Source organism: Falco biarmicus, chromosome 7 (assembly GCF_023638135.1).
Source record: "Falco biarmicus isolate bFalBia1 chromosome 7, bFalBia1.pri, whole genome shotgun sequence".
Lineage (NCBI taxonomy): Eukaryota > Metazoa > Chordata > Aves > Falconiformes > Falconidae > Falco > Falco biarmicus.
Genome location: NC_079294.1, coordinates 13892423 through 13916219, shown reverse-complemented (window position 1 = coordinate 13916219; position 23797 = coordinate 13892423). Strand labels below are relative to the sequence as shown.

General features: G+C 39.3%; 1 protein-coding gene and 1 long non-coding RNA gene across 7 annotated transcripts in view; one reads left to right on the top strand and one right to left on the bottom strand.

Moving 5' to 3' along the window:
• SCFD1 (sec1 family domain containing 1) overlaps positions 1-5144 on the top strand; it is a 55020-nt gene extending 49876 nt beyond the window's left edge. For both annotated transcript variants that reach the window (XM_056345346.1, XM_056345345.1), the window contains 2 exons: positions 3896-3964; positions 4925-5144. In XM_056345346.1, coding sequence (XP_056201321.1) covers positions 3896-3964; positions 4925-4948 — 93 coding nt within the window. In that variant the 3' untranslated portion in view covers positions 4949-5144. The remainder of the gene's footprint in view (positions 1-3895; positions 3965-4924) is intronic.
• Positions 1-23797, bottom strand: part of LOC130152220 (uncharacterized) — a 45692-nt gene that overhangs the window by 1959 nt on the left and 19936 nt on the right. For 2 of the 5 annotated variants that reach the window (XR_008822919.1, XR_008822917.1), the window contains 4 exons: positions 23303-23429; positions 4650-4763; positions 1283-1815; positions 562-1120 (listed from right to left, as the gene is read on the bottom strand). This is a non-coding gene — a long non-coding RNA (uncharacterized LOC130152220). Of the gene's footprint in view, positions 1-541; positions 1121-1282; positions 1816-4649; positions 4764-23302; positions 23430-23797 lie in introns of all 5 variants that reach the window. The other 3 variants (XR_008822918.1, XR_008822916.1, XR_008822920.1) reach the window with 3 other exon arrangements.

The following is a 23797-nucleotide window of genomic DNA, read 5'->3' as shown; positions in this document are numbered from 1 at the left end:
GTGGATTATTAAGTCAGACCAACAGCGTTACTGTTTCTGCTATTTTTGCCCATGTTGCACTTTCGAATTGAGTAAATAACGCAGAATGCAGTTTATTTATCTTCATACACACTAACATGGTTGAGAACTGTCAGCAGATATAGCTAACTGAATTAACCTGTCTTCTGTACTGATACCTCAAACACTGTCTGTTTGGCTGGCCATACTGTTTTGGAGTCCTGTCCTAGTGTTCATTTGCTAGTTCCATTTCATAGTTAAGTAAAGCAGCCACAGTACCATAGCCTTGAAAGTAAGGAGCTGCTCAGGATTCTCTAGTTCCTAAGCGTCACGAAAGAGATACTACAACACTTTTTCATCTGCAACTTAGCAATATGAAGTCAGTTCAAAACAAGATCTACAGATAACAGTATCTTATTTTACAACAATCTTACTTGAGCGTAACGTCTGTCATTTCAGAAGCCAACATAATGCAAATGCTATGCTACCTGTCAGAGCAAAGATCAGATTGGCATCAATATCTAAGAATTTATTATTTACCCACATTTAGAAGTTTTCACTCACGAGTTAAAGGAAGCTCATTCTTGATATGCTGCATCATTTGAATCTGTGTAGAAATCATAAGAGGTGTCGTATGCACAAAGAAGGAAATACATAACTGACTCTGTAATGCTGGTATAACAGATTTAATTTCTCTGGTTCCAGCTGGCCAGCCTAGCAGAACACAGGTATACCAAAAATTAGTGGATGGAGAAAAGTAACTACATCATTACAGTTCTTGGGGAGCAGGGCTGAGATTCAAGCAATTTCCAGGAACAAAAAATACAAAAGGAATCTTGATAATTTATTACTCACTTTGAAATTTAAGAGCAGCAGCATACTATTCTTCCTGCCTGATCTTAACCTTGTTCACGGTACGATCACCTGTCCTGTGGCGGACTAGATTGAGGTTTTCCACACAAAAGAATAAATAGGGAGCATTAGTAACGGAAAAAACACTTCTTCCACAGAACTAGCACATGAAAGTGTTATGCCCAGGTAAATCTTGAAGAACATAAAGCCAGAAAGTGTGTGCCGAGTTGTTTTCCCCTCTAACTGGCAGCCATTTTCGAACGCAGCTGATCTGGATAGGGGAAAAGAAAGGAAGAGGAATTTAAGTTAGAGTAATCATTTAGGCTCAGCTTAGCACTTAATCACTATTATTGATAGCCAATTATAGCATTCAGTGGGGCATCTGCCTGTAGCAGAGTACACTGTCAAACCTTTGGCTTGCTCCTTAGCTTACCCAAAGCCACTCCAGGTGCCCTATCAATTCAAAAGATGCCCAGCAACATGTGTGTTTGTGATACATATTTGTTACTTCCTACTAAAATAAAACTCTGGAATCCCCTAGAGGCCAATGCACTTCTCTGATACACAGCTGCATACTGACGAGTGTTTGCTGTGTATGCATCCATGTATAGTGTGTATATACAGCACATTTGTATGACGACAAGTTAAACACTTGGCACTTCACACAGAGTGGCAGGAAGCTGAAGTTTCTGAGAAATAAGAGGGCAAACAGGAGGTCATTTGGTAAAAAAATGGAGAGGACAGAAGGAACTGAAAAATACAGGAATGGTAACATGAAACCTTACAGAGAGTCAGAAGTTGGATGTAGTTTTTCTTCTTCTGGAAGCCATGGACAGAGGTTTCTTCTTCATCAGTTGTCACAGCTGAAGGCTGCTCTGAGTTTCTCCAGACTGTGCGCTTGGTCAGCGGAAGATGACCTCCCAAGAGGGAAGATTCCCTCACCTTTATGCCACTTAGCTATTTGCTCTTGAAAAACCAAGAAAGGTTAATGAAAACCCTAATTCCACCTCCTGCCCTCTGAAGACTTGTCTGCCTCTCCCAGGTGACTCTTCCAGGCTTATCCAGTAAATTTTATTTTTCCCTGTGGTACACTTCCAGCATCTGTTGTTTCAACAGATGTAGCATATTAATTATTCTAATATTCAAGCAGTCTTTCTCCAGAATAAAAAGAGAGAAAAATCAACAGCTCTGTTCTTGCAAGCAGATACCACAAAGATTTTATTCACTGCTTTATTTTTCTAAGCACTATCTGTTTTGCCAGTTTGCCTCTGAAAGCACAGAGAAAGTATTTTAAGGCTTTCTAAAACAGGAAGTGATGTTCATGCAGCTTTTGATATTCTGGGATTTTTTTATAGGAGAATTAAGAGGAACCCTCAAGTCCAATTATTTGCAGTTCTGTGCTAGAATGGACTATCTCACATTGTCAAAAAGCAAATATTTATAATGTTAGTGAGGCAGATTATGCCTTAAGATAAATATATTGGCCAAGCCTCAGTTCAACATGCTGAAAACGTGTCATCAAAATTGCAAGCTATTGGGAGCCTCCAAGTGGAGACTAGCACACTGCTTGTACAAAAGAACTGAGCATGTCCTTTAATTTCCTTTTGTAGATGGTTAGGAAGGTACTGCTTGGTAATCTGTTCCAGTCTACCTGTGACATACATTATCATTTATCACAAGAAATTTAAATCCAGCATAGTTTTTCAGTCGTGAAAACATACTGGACTTTGAAGGGTACTGAGATTATTTTTTAAATTTTTTTAGATATTATGCAGTTTCATCTTGGCTCCAATAATTATCTGGAGATAGTTAATTATTTATTCCATTCAAAGAGCTCTTTAAATAAAAGCATACATGTTTTAAAAATCATACTCTTAGAAGTGTATATATGACAGAAGTGTACATTAATGTGTTTTAGAGCTGCCTGGAAGGCAGCAGTCCCATTTCACAATTATTTGTATAGTTTAAATTATTTATTTTGGTAGTAGACAGAAACAAATGCTATCCAGTCATATTTGTGAAAGTGCAATTTGTCAAAAGCAAATCAAACCCAAACCTATTCAGGCATCAAGATTAAAAAAACCTGGCTTGAAATGTGGGAAGATGCAAGCTTAAGTTCCTGCTCAGTGACAACAGCTTATTACCACAAACCACTCAAAATCAGTACAGATGAGGACTTGAACCAGGATTACCATCTCCCTGCTTAGCGTGCAACCACCAGCTAGGGACTGTTCGAATCTGCTTCTGTTACCTTCTGCTGAAACAGCACACAATTGGTAATATATATGAAACAAGATCATTCTGACAAGGCTTATGTTCCTATTTTTCTCTTTAATAAGTAAGTTTTACCTAACTAATTACAGGCAAACGCAAAATAATTTTAACAGTAAAACAGATTTCTCAAGCCTGTGCTTGAACTTTGAAGAGCCATAGGATTATTAGCCCAGCACTGGAAATAAACTTAATCTCAAACTATGTATTACTTAAACCAGTTTTCATTTCCAAAATGCTAACGTAACACTTTGGTAGCCTTACTATCAAGTGAATACTGTTAAACTAGAAACTGGGTTTATTATGCATCCAATTAAAATCAAATATAATGTTGTATTTCAGAATCCCCTTACAAAAAGAGGGCTGGTTTTAACATTATCATATGGAAATGAATTACAGCTTGAAGTTTTTGGGCTCAAACATAAAAGAAACAGTAAATACGTTGTTACTGTTCTTAGCGCAGGGTTGAGTTGTTTTCAGGGGTAGGTTTTGCTCAAGTATAGGTACCTCAGAGAACGAAGCATTCTAATGCGTATAAATGTGTAAAATGCCCCATTTTTTCCACTTTCCTTCTGCCTCTGGTCTCTTTTCCACTTCAGTTTAATCACAGGGTTTTTCCCTATAGTGGAACAACTGTTCTTTTTCCAGCTGAAAGTGCAAGACTTCAACATCATCAAGTTTTGGTTTTGTTTTTTTTTTGTGGTATACAATTAGTTTAAGCCATTTCTGCTACTCTGTTAAACACCTGATTTCTTCCTGTCTTTTCTTTTCTTAGGGTAAACAAGGCAAACATGTCCTGTATGGCTGCAGTGAACTTTTTAATGCTACACAGTTTATAAAACAGGTAGGTACTTTTGATAGACTAATATTTATTACTGCTGTAACTGTGTGTTGACTTATTTACATCTCCCCATGGATTTTTACAAAAAAAACCAAGCTTAATTTGTGAAAGATTAATACATATTCCTGTTGTCTGTTTTCACTTGATTGAAATGGAGGTTAGGAGTCATTATTTTTAATCAACTTTTGAAGACCTGTATTGCCAATGTGAGTTCACAGGTAATACAGGTGAACAAGTTCATAATAATTGCCTTACCATAAATCCTAATGAAAAAAAATGACCCAGTTCTTGATACTTTCACAAATAGCATGTCTTTCCAGGCTATTCTAGCAACTTTTTACAAGTTAAAAACAGCTGTTCCAACTGTGATCTTTTAATCTTTGTCCTAAATTCTGCTATTTATAAACGCTGGCCTAGTGGGAGCTTGACATAGTCCATACCTATACTAAAAATCAGTCTTTAACTGCACTAAAAAACATTATAATCGCCATTATTTCTCTATGCCTCATTCCAATACAAATGCAAAATAAAAATTATTCACAGTGGTCAGCAAATAGCAGCCCTTCAGTAGCTGTCACCACCTATGGTATTGCTTCCTACCAAGATGAGAATAAATTGTTATTTAAAACTACATTTTAAAGAACTAAATTAATTTTTGCTGCACTTGAAGGAGACAAATGGTACTTACCAGCATATAACTCCTCAGTCAGCTTAAGGCACTGTTTTGTTGACTTGACTGCAGATGCTGTACCTTTACCTCTGGATTTATTCAGATCTGAAGATGTGAAGCTCCGATCCTCTCCTGTGAGGGCAGGGATTAAATGTTCCATTACCAGCATATTTTTAGTTGTAAGAGACAAACAAAGCTTATAGGACAGAAATATTTACTGTGTGAACTAGCTATTAGTTTGACTGAAAGAATAAGATTAGCAACCTAATGGTTTTCTGTCTCTTCATCTTTAGCTGTCCCAACTTGGCCAGAAATGAGACTGAAACACCATTACCCGGATGGCAGCCTGACAACAGAGAATTGCTACGACTTTCAGATATCTTCATTATCTATAATTTTGTCATTATATTAAAACTTAAACCCATTTCATTAATACAATAACTTTTAAGAAAAAAGATCTGTAATTAATATGGTGTATATCAACATTTCGGAAATAAACCTTAAAACCTACTATATTTTTGGTGGGGGTCAGTTTCACATCATTAAATGCAATATTAGCGAAGTTACATGACAGTGCTGGCTGAAAAGCATAGCATTTTCAAGTTCTTGTATATAGTTTCTGTTACAGTTAACAAAGCAATAGCTTGAAGAAAAGGTCAAGTCTGTCTTTAGGAGATGTGTTCTTCTTGAAAGCCAGACTATCTTTATTTGGCAAAATTGAAAAGAACAAAACTGCCTTTTAGGACGACAGACAAACAGCCTTAGTGCAAGAGAACTACTACTTCTGGTTCTTACCCTTTTGTTTTACCGAAGTCGTCGTACTTAGATTTGTGCAGTCTTTGCTTGATGGTCCAAAGATGTACTTGAAGATACCTTCCATACAAGTTTCTGATGCAGTAACTTTGCTTTTCTCTTAAGAGAAAATGGCTTGTCTACACAGTCACAGTTTCAAACTGTAAAACTGAAATCTTTAATAATTTTCTTCTGCACATTTTATTGTAACTGCTTTGACTGTTATGTTTGGGAAGAAACCAAGTCATACTCGACAGAACAGCTCTGAACTGTTTTACAAGCGCATATTTAAAATAGAGTTTTTAACAGTTGCATTAGGTAGGGGCGGTTTAGTAGTTTAAAGAATCTCATGATATAATTAAGTTTCGCCAGTAACGAGAGGTCTGGAGAGTGCATATGGGAACTGAGAGAAAGTCACAAAGTTTCTTTATAGATGTACGTCTCTGCCTCTAGAAATGTTCTCTCTGGAAACAGCACTGCTACTGGTGAAGCAATACTATGTCTTCAAAATGAGGTCTAACACTCAAAAGGTGAAAAGAACACACTTGTGGGTTTATTAACAAACTGAGATTGTAAGAATTACTAGCTTACTGTAAATTTTTCAGCAGTTTTTTGTACTGTTCTTCAATGTTGAATGTTAATTTTGCTTTAAGGCAGTATTTTCCCCAGCTAGATTTTTTCAGAACATCTATACAAGAGATGCAGTTGATCTATTCCTTAAAAGTACCACAGTAAAAATATGTGTAATCTAGACCATGTTATCATAAGGTAGTAACGTTATTCTAATATCTCAGCTGAGTGTTGTAAGCTACTCCAGACTACTGCTATAAACTTCGGATTTTGCCAAGTCAGTATATTGTGGCACTACTGACACAGCAAGGGCTCACTCTGCCAAATGCATTTTTTTATTCTAATTCCATATATATAACCACATTTGTTAGTAAAAACAAGGTCAAAGCACATTTGGAAAAGAAAATTACATTTACGTTGTTTGCTGCTTCCTGTGGGAGTTAGTTCCAGGAGCTTGAATAATGCATCCCCAAGCAAACTGTGCCTCCTATGTAAAGATCTTTAGCCTTGCAGCTGACAACCAACTTTGAAAAATCTGCCAATAGCTTTTTGTCCTGGTCTTGACCTTGCTTATTTGAAACAGGAGCACTCCTAAATCACAGCTTACAGAATCCGCTATTTCAGTGAACTGTAAAGATACCATAAATTGGTGTCTGTGTTCAAAAACTTGATTTGCAGCTTTTACACCGCCTCTGGAGACAGGTTTCATTTGTGCCCAGCTTTCTAGCTGGATCTTCAGGTCTGTTGCGTGAGCATGCACTGGTCAGTTCAGATTTTGTTTTTTTAAAAAATTAATAAATACAATTCAAACACACTTCTCTTTCCTCTCCAAGCTAGTTTTCTGGGTTTGTTGTATTTATAGCCCTAAAGCGCTCCATTGCCATTAAAGTCTCACATTTACCACTTTCTGTAACAGCATACTCATCATCCTTCCTCCCTTCTGGCATGACCGCATTTATGGTGTGCTGGTTTTTGTTACCTGGCCCTTTTCCCTGAATACCTATGTGGAATCAGGAACGTGGAATGCTGTACAAGAAGTCTCCATGGTTCATCTGGAGGCAAACAACGCCAGAGGCACGCTGGCTCTTGGGCAAGCTTATTCAGTTCATAGCCAGTCACTATGCCCTTCACATCCTCAACGGTCCCTCAAAGGCCTGCGCTTAAAGGAGAGGTTATACCTGGCTCAGCAAGTCTTTTAATTAAAATAGTGCCAGCAGCATTCGTGTTGCTAATAAATATTTTAGGTGGCTGCATGGAGGGCCAGGGAGTTTTGGAACTCTCCGAGCCTCCCCTTTGTTAGCAGGCCTCAGGCAGGGCTGGCGGGCAGGGCAGCCCCAGTGTCACCCTCTAGCGCAGCAGCTCCAGCCTCCAGGTCTCAGGACCGGCGATTCCTCACCGGGATCTACCTGCCCGTTTAGGTAAGTAAAAGCAGCACAAGGCTGAGTGCCAAGTGCCACACTTGTTCTCGGGAAGAAGGGAAGCAGTCTGGTCTGCAGCTGTGGAAAAGTGGTATATCTGTCTTTCAGGAAGTATAGACAAACCTTACAAATGGTTGCATATACTTGGCACTTAAGAATTAATTCAGTTTGAAACAATAACCTTTCGCTTGGCTTTCTTGTTTTAAGTTGCAGATTTTAGAATATTTAGATGGCCATTTTGCAAATTAATGATTGGTTTAGTGCTTTTGGGGTTTCAGAATAAGACGCTTTTAAAGAAGAAAAATAATAAAAAAGAAACAATTAGAATGAGGAAAAGAAACCTCTGGAGACGACCACTTGATTTAAATGCTAGTTTAACACCAGTATAACATTATCTGATTCAAATCAATATTTCATCCCTACGTTAAAAACAAATTTTGCTAGGTTTGATGGTGTTTACATAGGTCTGAATGGAATGTAAAATAGCAGCTTTTTTCCCAAAACTCATCAGTACTTCAGATAATAGGAACACTGCTATCACTTGCAGTTACAGAGCCAATACTGCTATGCATACGAAGCTCCATGACTAGAGCTGAAAAAAGTACAGCACTCATCTTTTCAGTCAAACAATACAGTCCGAAATTGCTTAATTGTTAGGCCAGTGTGTTGACTGAAGCAATCCTAAACGGTTTATGAGTAAGTACATAGCAACTAACTCCAAAACTATCACAACCGAGTTCTTCAGATCTGAAATAAAAGATGTTGGGCCAAAACCTCCTATGCCTTGTTTACTGACAGTGGAAAGCTCTACTCGCTCTCTTTGGTTGGATGATTCGTTAGTTGTTACTCATTGCTGACAGATGGCTCTGGCTCCTAGAAAGGCAAGCTTGGTCAGTGTTCTAGCGTTACAGAAAAATTAGCCACAGTGACGATGATTTCTCTGTAACTTCAGAGATCAGAGAAGATGTTAATAATTTTCTTGCAGTGAACCAATAGATGATTTGACCCACTTCTGTTTTATCTGGAAATGGTTTAGTGATGCTACTCTGTGTAGAATTCTCAGTCATTTTCAGCAACATTCAAATATATTCTGCTCCTTAGTCATAGAATCATTTAGGCGGAAAAGATGCAGTCATATGCCACTGAGACATGCATGCCGTCCTTCAAAGTTGTCCAAAAATCTGCATCTTTAATCTACCAACGCATCATAATTTTCTTTCTAAAATTATAAACCCTTTGGTAGTTCAACTGCCACAAGAATTTGAAATTTAATTATAAACTTTGTAGCTTTCCCTTTATCTGCCAGTGTCTTTCCCCTTCTCAAAACCAAGCAGGACCAAATTTTACAGTTTTAATTTTTTTTTTTAATTTTAAAATACCTTAAACATATCCCAGCTCTTTCTCATAATTGCATAGGTTGGCTTTCTTCGTCTGGCAATGGAGGAGTGATCTTTATCCTGTGAAATGAGACACATCCCCAAAAGCCTCAAGTCTATCAGTCCCGAGTCCTCCCGTCTCACATGTCTGCTTTCCTATTTTTGGCAATCTAAGGGGTAGATCATGTGTATAATTTTCTTTAGAAGTGGTGTTTTTAAGGAATTTGGAACAGTAAATAATAGTTACCTTGCATGTCCACAGAGTTCCTATTTGTGTTATGTATCTATCATGATAATAAACGATGAAAATTAACCTGGATGGAAATGAAGTGCCAGAGAGTGTGTAGCTTCCATTAGCAAAAATTGGCGTGGATTCTTTCCGTATTTGCTGGGATATTTTGGTTTGGGTTTAGTAGTAATTACTTGATAGGAATAAAATTCTCCATCTTGTTTCCTATAGTTAAAACCATTCCCCCCCGCTTTTTTCTCCCTCTCCCCAAAAAATTAATGATACCTTCCCTCTTCATATTAGACCTTCAAATATTTTCAAATTATACTGAAGATTTAGTTTTAAAAAATAAAGGGGTTACTTCTACCTCTTTTGGGGGAGTAAAATTACTCGGGTCAACTCAAATAATTTTTGTGTGGTGGGCTTTATTAAGCCATTTGATTTATTCCCTGAAATTAGCTAGGACCAGTTGTACAGCCAGCTACAATGGCAAAGCCTTCCCAGTTCTTACTGCATCTTTTACAAGGAGAATAACTGCAGCACCTCGTATAAGGTGTCAAATTTGGCACCTTATACATGAATGACATCAGGAGCCCTGCTCTGAAACATTTATTACACGCAAGCATATGATTTAAAAATAGAATCCAAGCATTCCATCTCAAATATGCCTCTCAACAGACTTTTTAAACCATAAATTGACACAACACAGTTTTTATCAAACGCAAATAACTATGCTTAGACACTTTTTCAAGACCACAAATATGAACTGTATAAAATGGATTGAATAAGGGCAACATTTTCTTCCATCTATAAATCCCATATGATCAGTGTCTTCCTACTTGATTTAGTTTGTCCTTTTATGCAACAGTGGTTTCTGCTATGTGTCTATAACAAAGACTATCCGATCAGGTCACAAAACCATACCAGAGAGAGGTAACAGCCGAAGATAATGGATTATGACACAAGATGTTTCACAGGCAGGCACACGATTTTTTGTCTTGAGCTTGTGTATTAACAAAGCTAGCTGTTGTATTGCCAGTTTTGCTAGCACTGAAATAAACCCTCTCTTTTTATAAATGAATGAAGTGAAACACTGCTGGTGCAGTATTTTCTTCAGATTCCCTCGCCAATATGTTCCAGTCCTCTCAGAGGATCTCTTCTGCTTCATTTTCCTGGGATTGTTGACAGCTAAACTACTGGGCTCCAGCTGGGATGTGAATTCACCCTTGAACTAGAACATCGATCCGTTTCCCATAGAGCCATCACCAGCCCCGGGCCCTGTCCATTCAGATATAGTTTGAACTGGTAACTCACAGTGAAAGACACCAACTCCTAAACATCACAGTCTGTCCAGCTGCAGTACTGAGGACATTATTTTTCCTTCCCAGTAAACAAAGCTTTGGTTAGCCAGCCTTCCCTCACAGTAACCACTCTCCGATGAGTTCTTTGAAAGCAAACGCCACGAAGATAAGCACTGCTACACAGGAAAGGTAACTATATAAACCTACCCTCTGCGGTTTTCGTATTTCCATCAGTCTGGAAGTAACCTTTATCAGAGGGGGGATACGTGGTAGTTGGCAGGAGAAGAGGGAGGAAAAACACACACATAAACTACTGGAATTCCTCTAGGAGTAAGTACCAAGGAAGACAGGCACTTGCTTTGTAGACCCTCACTGTATGTTGCAGGGCTGTTGTGCAACTCTTACTGGGAAATTGTACAAGTCTGCTTAGTCAAACCATCAGCGAAAACCTGATGAAAACTGATGTAGTTTTATAATTGCGGCAGTCAAACCATGAACACCAAATCCCTGATGTTTTCCAAATTCTTTTTCCTTCTCTAGGTGTCATTAATAATTTGTTTTGCTATTCTGCTGGCGTGGCCTCCCTATGTGCCGTCTCTATCTAGTCAAGATCTAGGCTGCAAGTGCCAAGCTCACTAGAATCCCAGCCAGGCTTTCTACAGGGCCTCAGAAGTTCCAGTGTCCCAGCAGAGACAAGGATTTAGCCCCAAAATGCTCGTATTGATACCTCAAAGGAAACAGCTAGTTCCCTTCCCAAACCCACAGAAATATTTGTACATCTAAAGTTCCTGAAGCAAAAACACATCAGGTTTAGAAGAATCTTTTGGCACAAGATGACTTTGCTTTCTGTTACCTATTTCTAATAAACACTCATTTCGGGAATGAAAACAGCGCTATGAAAATAAATGCAACTCTGGCTGACTTAGATCCAGAAAGGATGAAACCTGGACTGCATTCTTTGGAAATTTTTCACAGTAAGAAATCAAGGACAAATGTCTCTATCATTTAGTTACATATTTTGATGCTGTTCAGATACATATATGTATATACACATTTTCACAATGACAACAGAAAAGCTAAATTACCTCAAAAGGTATGCGCCAAAAGGCAGTCTTGCTCTAGCCGCCTCCTCCTTTTTACTGAAAAGTATTACATTAAAGGGATCTCATTTTATTCAAGTGGGTTTATTGTTTTGCTAAAATGTACCCTTTCTATACACAGTATTCCAATTTCTCTGATCGTGGCTAGTGCTCCTAAATGTAAGATTTCCACTTCTGCAGCTGCTCCCTGAAGAAGCCTGTAAGTGAGCAGCCACTGTGTCCAGGTCCAACTGCTCAGACGGGTTTGTTGATTTTGGATTTTTTTTCCCTCCTCACAATGGAGGGATGGAGCGGGATGGCAGGACTGACTGCAATTTGCAGACGCATCTTGATAACCATCCTAGTTTCCCTTGCTTATTGGAGAACAATTCTGCCTGCGTCCACCAGCTCAGCGCACGGCCTGGATCTCAGCTTGCAGCACAGATTGTCTATGAGAAGGACCCCAGGGCCGCTCAAACTCCAGCGCACCTGAAGCTTGAGGAGCAGCATTCAGCAAGGCACAGCGCCGTGGCCAGAGCTCACAGAAAGCGTTGCTGCCTGGGTAGGGAACTGGCATCAGTGAGGGCCAGGAGGATCTATGAAAGAGGCAGGTCCAGATGAGCCACCTTCCTTCTCCCAACTGGACGCCCAGATCAGAAGGTGTTGCGGTAACACAAGCAGAAGGATAGGAGCCACCTCTTTCCCTTGCTCCTCTCTCCTACCAGAGGAAGATGGACAGGAGAAAAGCAGGGCACTGAGCCATGAACCTCTAGTGACCATCTATGCTTGGTAGCATCTGTCACCAAACAGAGCCAGGAGGGAGACTCTGGCATCCAAAAATCACATCCTGCTGAGCCAGGAACAAGACTGGGGACACACTGGCATTTGTCACTAGAAGAATCAGCTACCAGGGAACCGGTGAATAAATTCACATATTTAGGCACAGTACTGAATACCAGGAAAAATGAATGCTGCCTACCCAAAGAGTATTTGCAGATCTGTTGTCAACAGAAGCTACGAGCACAAAGAGAATGCGATTCAAATGACCGCAGGTGGCTCTGAGATCTGGCATGTTGTTTGGTGCCACAGCTACAGTTCCATTGTACAAAACTTTGCAAGAAGTATACAAAAGATTTAGCGGTTTGGCAATAGATCACCATTAAAAAAAAAAAAAAAAGGTGAAGATTAAAACCTTTAGGTTGATCCTACCGTTCCTTTATTGGAAACCCTGGTTTGGAAAGGAAACAAAACCTTAACTGGTTCCACGTATCAGAAAGAAGCTAGCTATAAACTAAAATCAGCTTTTGCTACTGATACCAATACAGCTGTTTTGACAGGAAGCACAAGAAAAAAATCAGTTTATGCCACTGGGCAGTCCTGCAACGCATACAATCAGCTTCCCAAGTCTTTCGGAGAGGCTGGTACACCTACAAGAATATGCAACTCTATGTGAATCAAATGCTTGAAAAAACAATGAAACACAAACAATCAAGGAATATCTACCTGCAGCATCTTATACTGGTTCGTGTGTTCTTTTGTTCATCCCCAAATTCATCAAAACTCATCAGAAACATCAGTACTTTATGTGCTACAATGGCAGACATGCAACCTGTATTTCCATACACAGAAAGGCAGAAGCAAATTTCACAATTCACAAAAAACCCACAAACCACGGGTTTAGAAATTTGAAATTTTCCATATCAGTTATAATTAGATGAATGTTTTGCCTTCCTTGTTGCAAGTACTTTTATTGTGTTTGATACTTGAAAGGTCTGAACATGTCTGAATTTAAGGCGGCAGTAGGTCTGTTGTTTTGGAATGGGAAAAGAGTTGACACGATGATGTGAATGAAAATAAAATTGTTACTAATCAAATGACATAAAGTTCTTTTACACGCTATTGACGTTAAACCTGACTGGTAGGTGGGTATTATGAGCCATACTTAAAATGGAATGCAAGTCACTTGAAATAGATTTTTTGTGTAATTTTAATAAAAGTGTTTTTCATAACTCAGTGTTCCTTTTTCCTTTCCCTACTGTGATCAGAATTTAACTGCCTGAAAGTTCATCTGGCAACGGAAATGTTATTTCCAGTTTGCCTACAGATACAGTCATTTCTCAGGGGCCGGCTCATAGCAGACGCTTTTGTAGATAGTCTTTAAACTTTGCCATTTCAGAGGCAGTCACTCTTGATCAAAGGATGAATAAAAAGCAAGGCCTCAGGAGATTCCTTCTCCGCTGACTACCTCCAAAGGGTCCTCTCAGGTTACGAGCTCTCTGAATCTCAAAGCTACCTTTAGTTCCTATTTTTATCTTGTAAATTCCTAGACCTGTAGACCTAAAAGCAACTACAAAACTTACTCATAGAATAAATATCACCTTATTTCACACGCTGCTTCTAAGGAGCGAGGGAAGGGGAGCTGTGGATGGAAGCCAATGCCATAGCGTAAGCACCCAATTGATCTGGTCATCTTCTCCACAGGACAGTGTTGCTGCTTCCTGGACTGCAGAAGAGGGTGTATGTTTGTAGGACAAATACACGGTACTTGCTTTGAGGGCTGCGAATGAAGAACAGGACCTAGAGAGCAGCATTTAGAGTGACAGTACGAAGAGCAAAGAGAAAACGCACCACAGCCATGCATGTGAGCACCATCCTTTTTTAGAGAGTGAGGTGAGAGCATTGGTGCAACTGAAGGAATAGGAAAGAATTAGGGAGCCATATGCACAGTAGGAAAGAAATGGCTAAGAGGGGTAAACAGCCACCATTTGAGTCAGATTAGCTCTTAACTGGAGTCTCTTAAAAGATGTAAAAGAAAGTACAGGCACGCAGGCATACAGAACTATCCTTGTAGGAGGGAAGTTTTTGCTACTGCAAGAGAAAAGGGCCCTATTCTACTGAAATAAAGTACTGGCTATTTAACAAGACTTAACAAAAAAGAAAAAAGCATCTGAGAACAATGTATCTATTATAGCCTTGTTTTCCACAGATGTTTTGAGGTGACACAGAACAGCTTAGTAGCTGGGTGTTCTGTTTTAAAGACCATGCTGTGAGTCGTTCCGGAACAGAGCTATTTTGGCTATACAGGGCTTTTAAATTACCATTTTTGAAGTATACTTAAGCTGGTAAACTATGTGTAGCTAAAGACTTTTGTTTGAGGAAGAAGTGCGGGAGGCCAAGAAAGGTACCTCCAAAAGGAAAATGGGCTTTATTAAATCAAAGTGCACAAACAGTTCTAATCTTATCTGTTTTTCATGCATCACTGCAGCCTTAGTAAAATAACGTATTTCACTTTAATTCAAAACTAACATTTCTAGCACCTAGAAAAAGAGCCTTTGCTTTGCAAAAATATTTTTGCAACAATCAGGTGTCTGAATGCACTTCCCACAGAACAGGCACGAGGTGAATAATTATGCTATAAACTACATTTGACCTTTAAACAGCTTTCATTTTGAAATGGGCCTTTGCTGAAGCAATGGCACTATTCATAACGAAAAAATTAAGCGAAGTGTTTCAGCATTACCTTAGTTTCCAGAAGTTTGAACAAATGAACTGCTCTTTAAGTAGCAAGAAACACAAGAATTTCCCCAATCTCATTAGTTCTTTGTGTCTCACAGAAGGCCTGGGACCAGCCACGTGCCCGGTCTCCAGGTACCTCCGTGGCGCTCAGGCTGTAGGCGGTCAGCATCCTCCCTCGTACCCACAGCTTATGCAGATTTGTGGGCGGCAAAACACAACATTATTTTACTCATATCCCACCATAAAGGTATTGCTGCCAAGCCTCTGGGCTTGACCAGCAACTTTCACATAAATACAACTAAACTATTTCCAGTGTTTGTCTTACCCATTGCTGTCTGAAAGACCTTTGCCCAAAAAAACTCATCCTAATACTGCTCCACCATCAAAGCTTTTACAGGATGAAATTAAAATGGCATAACTTCAAATCTCTCCTCAGCACCAGTAAAATATTCAAATACATATGCTATAATGTAAAACGTAGATATGCATTTATGAAGAATATTGTTTGTGGCCAGCAGTATTTGCTGTCATACTATTATTTCTGCCCACAGTAAACACTCAGAAAAGAGCACTTTCATTCTGAGGTTGAACACACAAAACTATGTCACATTTAAGCAGTGCCTTTAAGAAAAGATGCCCATCCAGAAGTTGCAGAGCTACCTCTGAAGATGTTTAGTTTACCTGAACTCCTGAATTAATACCACAGGTGTTTGAATGTATTACATTTCTAGTAAAAATCCGAATGCTTGAGAATAATTGGCTGGGCTAAATTATTTTAAATCTCACAAATTAGAACCTCTATGCAAGTCACAGGAGATAGCTTTCCACAGCTCCTGTCTGAAGGCTGAAGCAGTCCTGACACAAACGGGATATTGCCCAGCTCCGCATCCCCGTGCAGTGCCCATGCCCCTGAGGAGATTCCATTTCCATCAGCCACTTTGGCAAGCACCCATGCACACACTGCAACAACCCGACACGCAGAGGGGACCACCATGTTCTGCCATTTAGTTGGCCAGAAACTACATGAGCACATGAACTGCTGCAGCTGCTAAAACTTTTGATGGCCAGTTTAATTATTTCCATCAATAACGAAGAAATCCCAGACACTACCACTGCCAAAAAAAACCCCAACTATAGCTATTGTTACAAATGGTTAACTAAGAAAGTTTTAGCAACCTTTAATGTTTAGTAATAACATGGGGCACTTAAAACTGTTTTTCAGCCAGGTCTCATGTGCTCTAAAGGCTTGTAAGTTGAGGTCAAAGTTAGAAATTTGCAAACTACTTTGATTTTACTAAAACATGCACACGCTCTATATAAAAAGACAGATTTTTCTAAAGCGCTCATTGTTATCTTAATTCTGCAGCAACTAAAGTCAGAAAAACAAGGGAAACGGCAACAGTCATACTAGCAAGACCAGGCAATCCAGCCAGTCTGGCACCTGACACAGAATCACAGAAGAGTCAGGGTTGGAAGGCACCTCTGGAGATCATCTAGCCCAGCCCCTGCTAAAGCAGGTGCACCCAGAGCAGGCTGCACAGAGTCACGTCCCAGCAGGTTTTGAATCTCCCCAGAGAAGGAGACCCCACAGCCTCTCTGGAAAGCCTGTCCCAGGGCTCGGTCACCCTCAAAGTAAAGCAGTTCTTCCTCAGTATTCAGATGGAATATTCCATATGGCAGTTTGTGCCCGTTGCCCCTTGTCCTGTCACTGGGGCACCACTGATAAGAGCCTGGCCCCGTCCTCTTGGCACTCGCCCTTAAGGTATTTGTGGACACTGAAAAAATCCCCTCTCGGTCTTCTCTTCTGCAGGCTGTACAGGCCCAGCTCTCTCAGTTTCCCTCATCAGGGAGATGCTCCAGTCCCCTCAGCATCTCTGCAGTCCTCTGCTGGACCCTCCCTAGTCTCTTGAACTGGGGAGCCCAGCACTGGACTTGCACCATAGTCAGTACCAGCACCCTCAGAGACAAAACATTTCTGCAGCCCTGAACTTGGTTCTGATGCAGATTTCTATCCACTGTTGGCTGGCAGCAACAAATTAGTCCAAGCTACCAATATTTTGTAAGCTACAATCAAAAGCCTTCTCATTGCAATTACTGTATTTGAGCATTTGATCTCATTAACACTTTGTAGATATGACATCTGTGTCCTAGCTTGCTTGATTTTTTAAAAACCATGAGTTTAATGGTAACAGCCCAACTTGAGCCCTTCTTGAAAATTGCTAATATACGCACATAAAATACACAAGCAATTTCTCCAAGTAAAACAACAATGTATTTTCAAACACTGAGGGCAGTACAATATGTTTCTATGTATAAGACAAGATAGTGGGAAACTGACATAACAAAATCCCAATCACCACTGTCGCTTCCTCACAGTTGAATAAAAGAGTAGAAATAATGAGTCTTCTAAAAAGATCAAGTAGTCTGACAGCTGTGGGAAACCAATCCAAAATTTAAAAGGACAGCTGCCACTGCTAATGAGTTCTTGAGGTATTGTTCACCACCACGACAGACACAAAAGATACACAATTTAAATGCAAGGAAATATTTAGTGTCTTTTTTTTTTTGAAAGAGCAAGCTGCATACGCTTGCTAATCCTAACTGTGGCTTTTATCATTTCAGCATTTATTATGCTACTTCTAGGAAACTAAACAGACATGCTAAAATTATTTCACTATTAATACTAATGGTATCACCCACCGCTGACTCGCTAATTTTCTCCAGACAGGTGACTCTACCAAGTTCTCTTTTCCATTCTAATTTCTTTTCTCTGCTCACTCTCCAGACATTTTCACACGCAGGTTTTCTTTCTCACTTACAAATCTCCACTTGGCATTCACTAAAATACTACAGGACATAGTTAAAAACCAGAGGATTAAACTCCATTTAAACCAACTTGATAGAAAAGCAAGAACCTGGAGGGGTGCAGGAAGACACCAAACTGTTTTCTACTGACCTAATGGCAAATGTCTCCCCTGAGAAGTCCCTACAGATTTCAGGTGGAAAATCCTCCCCCACCCTCCAAAAATCAGCCTTCATCCGACGGAATAGTTTAATTTAAATCTCTACTAGTATCTTAAACAATTCAATCTTATGAAATATGAACCATTAGACATGACAATCCTAAAATACACCCTCTGCCTTCAAATACATCTCTCAAGCAAGCACAGGTAACAATGCATTTTTCTCCATCTATTTCTTTGCACAGCCACTGAAAGAGATACCCCATCTGCTGTCACATAAAGGGACTAGTCTACACCACACGAGAAGAATCTGTTTCTATGAAATTTTCATTGAGGTTAAAACACAATTGCTTCGAGACCTCTGAAGTCAGGAGGACAAGGATCTTTGCACTTTCTGAAGCCTGAAAATCAGTAACATAATGAAGCCATAAAGGGGGAGAGGAGAAAGGAATACCCGAAATTTTTTTGCCTCTTCAAACCACTTAAATATTGAAAAGGCCAACTTCACTTTGAAGTTACACTTTAAAACCTTAAAAGTAAGAAAGTGGGCAAAGGTAAAATTCTAGTGGTAAAAACCTTTTTTTGCTGACCCTCACGTAATCCTGCTCTTTGCACTTGGTCAATAAGGCCGCCTGGGCTTTACAAACTGCATCCCTGGCAGCAACAGGTTGTGATGTGTCACAAAAATCAATGTTTACGCAAGATGTAAATTGCCCTGCATGTTTGCTTCCTTTGTATGCAAAAGCTTATGGCACATCCAAAAACCTTAAAGGTTAATATTTGCAAATTTGAAATTTGAAGATAAAAGGTTCACAGTCTAAATTGAAAACTAATAATTTTAAAAAATCACACTGAAACAGAATTATTTGACATTTCTGCAGAATTTTCAGAATTCCTACATAGTGCCACAAAAATGAAAGTCAGATTAGTTACTGCCCATGGCTTTGTTTATGAGCCTTACAGAGCCTTTTACGTATGTGGAAACTGTTCTAACAGCAAAGTAATTTCAACCACAACTGCTTAACTATTATCAGTGGGAAGAAATCTACTCAACACTACCAATAGTTGCCAAAGCTAACAGATTAAGTCAATATACTCATCTGGAAGGTCTATATTGACCTATTTTGGAGGTATGACGAGCCAAGAGAGTTCGGAAAGTGTTCAAGTAGTGAGTTAATCTTATTTTTCTGAAGCAGAAAAATTTCCCAAATGCCTTTTCTAATTTGTCTTAATTTTCGTAAAATAAAATAAAATAAAAAGGAACCCTAGAGAAAGTTTACAGATGTACCACATTAATTATTTTGGTCATGGTGAGGTTAGTGAATATGAAAAGTGAAAGGCCAATTTTAATCGTAGAGGTAAGGTCAGTCCCTGCAAAGTAAATGTGGAAGAAAAAAATACATTTATTTAGAAGCCTAAAATACTGTTCTACAGAAAAATTTCATGCCGACTACTACAAACCACAAGAGACAGAAAAGAAGATTAATTTCCTAGCAGGTAAGTAAGTAGAAATATTACAAGAATCAGGTACTCTCTCCCTCTTGTCTGCCAAAAGTTTGAGCTTACAGGAAATTCAGGCTGGGGAAAAGGGGACAAGTGAAAGGAATTCAGGTTTCAGGTGAAGGAAATAATCTCTTCTTCCAGAGGCATACAGCCTCTTGGCTTTTTTGTCTGGCCCTGTGGCAAGGAAGATTAAACCCAGAGTAAGCATAGAACAAATAATCCCGGAGCTGACAAAAAAGGAAAAGTAAAATTCAGTGGGTAGAATAAATCTGAGAAGAAAGGAGAAGAAAAGGGATGGATCCGGGCACCAAGGACCAAACTGAATTGTTCAGCTAATAATCAGGAAAAATCCTCTTCATAACACCTGACAAGGGTGTTAAACTGGGAAAAAATTATTACTAGTTGTTGTGCAAGCTAAATAGCACTCCTAAATCTTACTTGAAAATACTGAGTAGTTATTTATCACAAAGGAAAGAATTTTGCTCAGCTCTTGCTGGAGGGCCAGTTATTATTGAGACTGTCAGGTGAGAAGTATTCTCCACAACTTGTTTGAATAGGATAGCCTTTATCAGTAATTTTTAAACAATAATAATCTTGGACCAATGTAATTTAAAAATACAAACAAACTGTCACTGAGAAACGAGACAAAAATCAAATAAACAAACAGTGCAATGAAATAAGGACGGAAGGCCACCTACATTTTTCCTGAAACATGATGTTTTTTCAATGTCTAATTTTTTTCTCTGCTCATGAATTTGGAGTTACCCACATCCTAAAAATGCTCTGTTTTCTACTAAAACTTAGTGAACATAACAATAACAGAAAGGTTTTAATAACATGCACACTGAACACTGCACCCACGAACAATCAGCGAAGTTACTTGCCATTATGAGAGACATTAAAAGCAGAATATAAAAAATAACTTTATTTGCACAAACTGGTTTTCTTCCAATCCCACCTACACTTTTTTCATGAGCTAGTTGGGGGAGATAAGAGAAGAAAAGGGGATTTACATGACAACAATTCTACTGTTGTCAGAGGGCGATATTGGTATTAGTACACAGTAAAACCTAACGTTTTCGCAACATTTCTGTTTCCAGATAAACCCTGTTGCCACTGTTCTTCAATACACCCTGAAAAATGCTGTCCTTTTTCCTCCTCTAGCTTGTTCGTCGTTTTTCTCCTGTCCGATTTAACATTAAATTCTGTTAAAATGCGTACTTCCAGGCACTGCAAAGGATTTACCCTTTGCCACACTCTACATTGATTCTCTGTTCTACCATTGCTACAGCTGACAGCTACTCAGAAGACGGCTGGTGTCAACCAGGACTTAGACCCTGCAAAGGAAGTTTTGTGGGAAAAGAAAAAAAAAAAGCCAGAGCTGAGATGATTTATGCAGGGCAAGGACATCTGCCTTCAGTGTCTAGGGTTAAGGAGAGACCAGTGATCCTGCACTCCACACCATCATTCACTTGGAGCCCTTTGCTCTACAGGGTGTCAGCAGCTCTGAGGGATGCTCCCCCATGCAATTCACACCACAGTAACAAGCTGCAGCAACAGCAGGATACAGCAAATGCAGCATCTGGAAAGCTGTAAGGCTGAACCCCTTATGCCACACTCTGCAGTCACAGGGCACAAAAGAGGCAGGAAAGTGAATGTTAAGCAAGGCTTTGCTGTTAAGATGAGGGAGCTGTGGGACCTTGCACATTGTGGAGTCCTTCCATCAGCACTAAAAGCCTTTCCCAGAATGGTATCAGCTAATCCAAAGCGCTTACCTCAGAAACTGGAGCATTCTTCAAAGCACGTACCAAAACCCAACAAACTTCAGGGCTACCTCTGCATTAATCTGCATGGATCTGGTGACACGGTACACTAGAGAGATCCCTCCAGAAGACAATGCTCAGAGCCAAAGATCTGAAAGGACTTTGGCTTGGATTCAGCTCCTGGAACTCTGAAAACTGTAATTTTCATTTTTTCCTCTCCCTCAGTCCCACTAGTGTTAAGATTTATATTATGTTCCTATCTTTTTCACTCGAAGAGTAAGATTACCTCTATTAAGTATGTTAATAGTTTGACTGAAGGATGTAATTGCAGTAAAATGCAACATATAACTAACAATGTCATAGCATAACCCAGACCAGTCTTGTGAAAAACCAAACAAGCATGCCTTTGCTTGAATTGCACAAAAAATTAATTCTGTTAAAATATGGTCTTTGTAATGGTTTTATTTTTATTTCAACATAATCACTTTCAAATAGGAAGCCCTGTGGATGTGTGTGGCTCAACAGCATTGTGACTGACAGCATGAAACCTGGTGATGATCTGAAGATGTTACTAATTGAAAAGCAGCTGGTAGATCACAAGTAAAGCTAATTTGTTACAGCTGGATCACTATTTGCCACATGATGCAGATTTTATCTTTCTAATCAGTGAAGACTTACACCTGCATGTCTCTCCCCCTCCTCCTTATCTCCAATCCATCTAAGCAAACTGTGGTATGCTAGCTCTGCCGAAATCTGGCTAGCTCCCAGTCAGGTAGATATAACCAGAGGTATACCAGGATACAGCACAGCTGGTGGAGCAATCATCCCCAGAGAAGTTAGAAACGTGGTTTTCATGGGTTTATAACAAGAACTTTACAAGGATCTCAAAAGCAATGGACCTGCTCTAACACTAAAAGGTACAGCATGTGTTGTTCCTTTTGCCTCCATGAAGACACACCAAGGCCCCCCAGAAAACACCTTTACAGTAAATTCCCTTTACCAAGGCTCACTCCTTTCCACGGTATACAACACGCTTACTACTACTTATTTTTCACTAGGACCTCCCTCACACTTGTAAACCTGCTGTTGAAATTCTCTATTGACTTTAAACAGCCTAGGCATCATAACAAAAAGAGCTGAAGACTGCGTGCTAGATGGATTTTCCAAAATTGGTACAGTTCTAATAAAATCCCTTTAATCTTCAAAATAACTCCAGAATGTTTCTTGGATCCTTCCCCAGCTTCTCCACAAAAAATGAAATAGCGCCATTTACAGCTTCTCCTTATTTACAAGCACCCCTTTCTCCACAGTGTTATTTATTCCTGTCTTCCCAGGTATCACAGCAAAAGAAGTTTCATCACATAAAATAGTGTAGTCAATAATTATAGCTACTTCCTAGATCAAGTGCTAAGTTTGCACTAGAAACAAAGCCATATAGAAGAAAGTGTTTCACAGAAAACTACATTAGCACTTTGATAACTGAAATCAGCAAAACAAGTGACTGAAGCAGTGGTAAGCTCTGATCTCTTAACTTTTTGCACTGCTTTTTGTCCACCCTTCCTTATTATCCTGTCTCCTGCCATGTTACTCCTTCTCAATCCTTTTTCTAAAATATGTACATGTGTTTTTCCCAAGCATATGATTTCTAGCCTCCAATGGGCTGCAGCATTTGGGGGGAAGGAGATTAGCTATGGAAATTTTTAAGCACCAGAGGACCTGAAAATGCAGATAAACAGATCTGTCACAGTCATGAATGTCAGTTTTTCAAGTCAGAATCATTTTTTTTACCCAAGCTTAAGGATGCTGCAAAATTACCATTTGGAAAAAAAAAAAAAAAAAAGACTTTTTTTTATGATATCTACCAAAATTAGCTTCCAATTATTTTAAGAATGTTACACGATTAAAAAGAAATAGCATGAATGTATACTACAGCTTTTCACCACATGGCCCAACAGGGAAAAAAACCCCAAACCCAAGCATCACTTATATTTATTTATTCTAGGTATACTATTTCACTGAAATTCACCCAAATACAAAAGAAGTTCTCATCCTTGACTACATGTTTTACACCTTCTGCTTGTGTAAAAAAGTGCATTTGGAATGACTAAATGTCAACAGATTTAGTGCAATATGGTATAAAACAAGTAAAACATTGACTTACTGTGAGGCGTTTACATCCAAATCGTCAGAATATTCTTAGATACAGCAGTTATTTCAACAGAGATTTAGCAGAAAAAAAGTCATTTGAGCCACAGGGTTTTAGCTTGAGCCTTGAGATTTTAAGTTAGCTGAAAAGAAAAAGAAACTAATGAGCCAAACTACAGAAAGAGTTGTGGAACAAACCAGCAGACAAATGAGATCCTCAACTGAAAGTAAATTGCTAGAACGTCATTTATGTCAATCTACACCAGCTGAGGCTGTGTGCCCTGAGATCAAGTGGTCTGCAGCCCTTTCTGCTGGGCAAGGGTCTGCTACTGTGTTTGCGCAATGAGGTGCAAGAACTGAGTGGGGGAAAAAAAGCAGGGAGGGGGGTAGACAAATTCAAGTTCAGTAACAGCGAAGAGGTGAGGTAAGTCACAGCTATGACACCATTCTTGCTGGCTTATCTGTAAGTTAGGGCAGCTCCAGAGTGCACTTCTTGGTCCTGCAGGGAGGG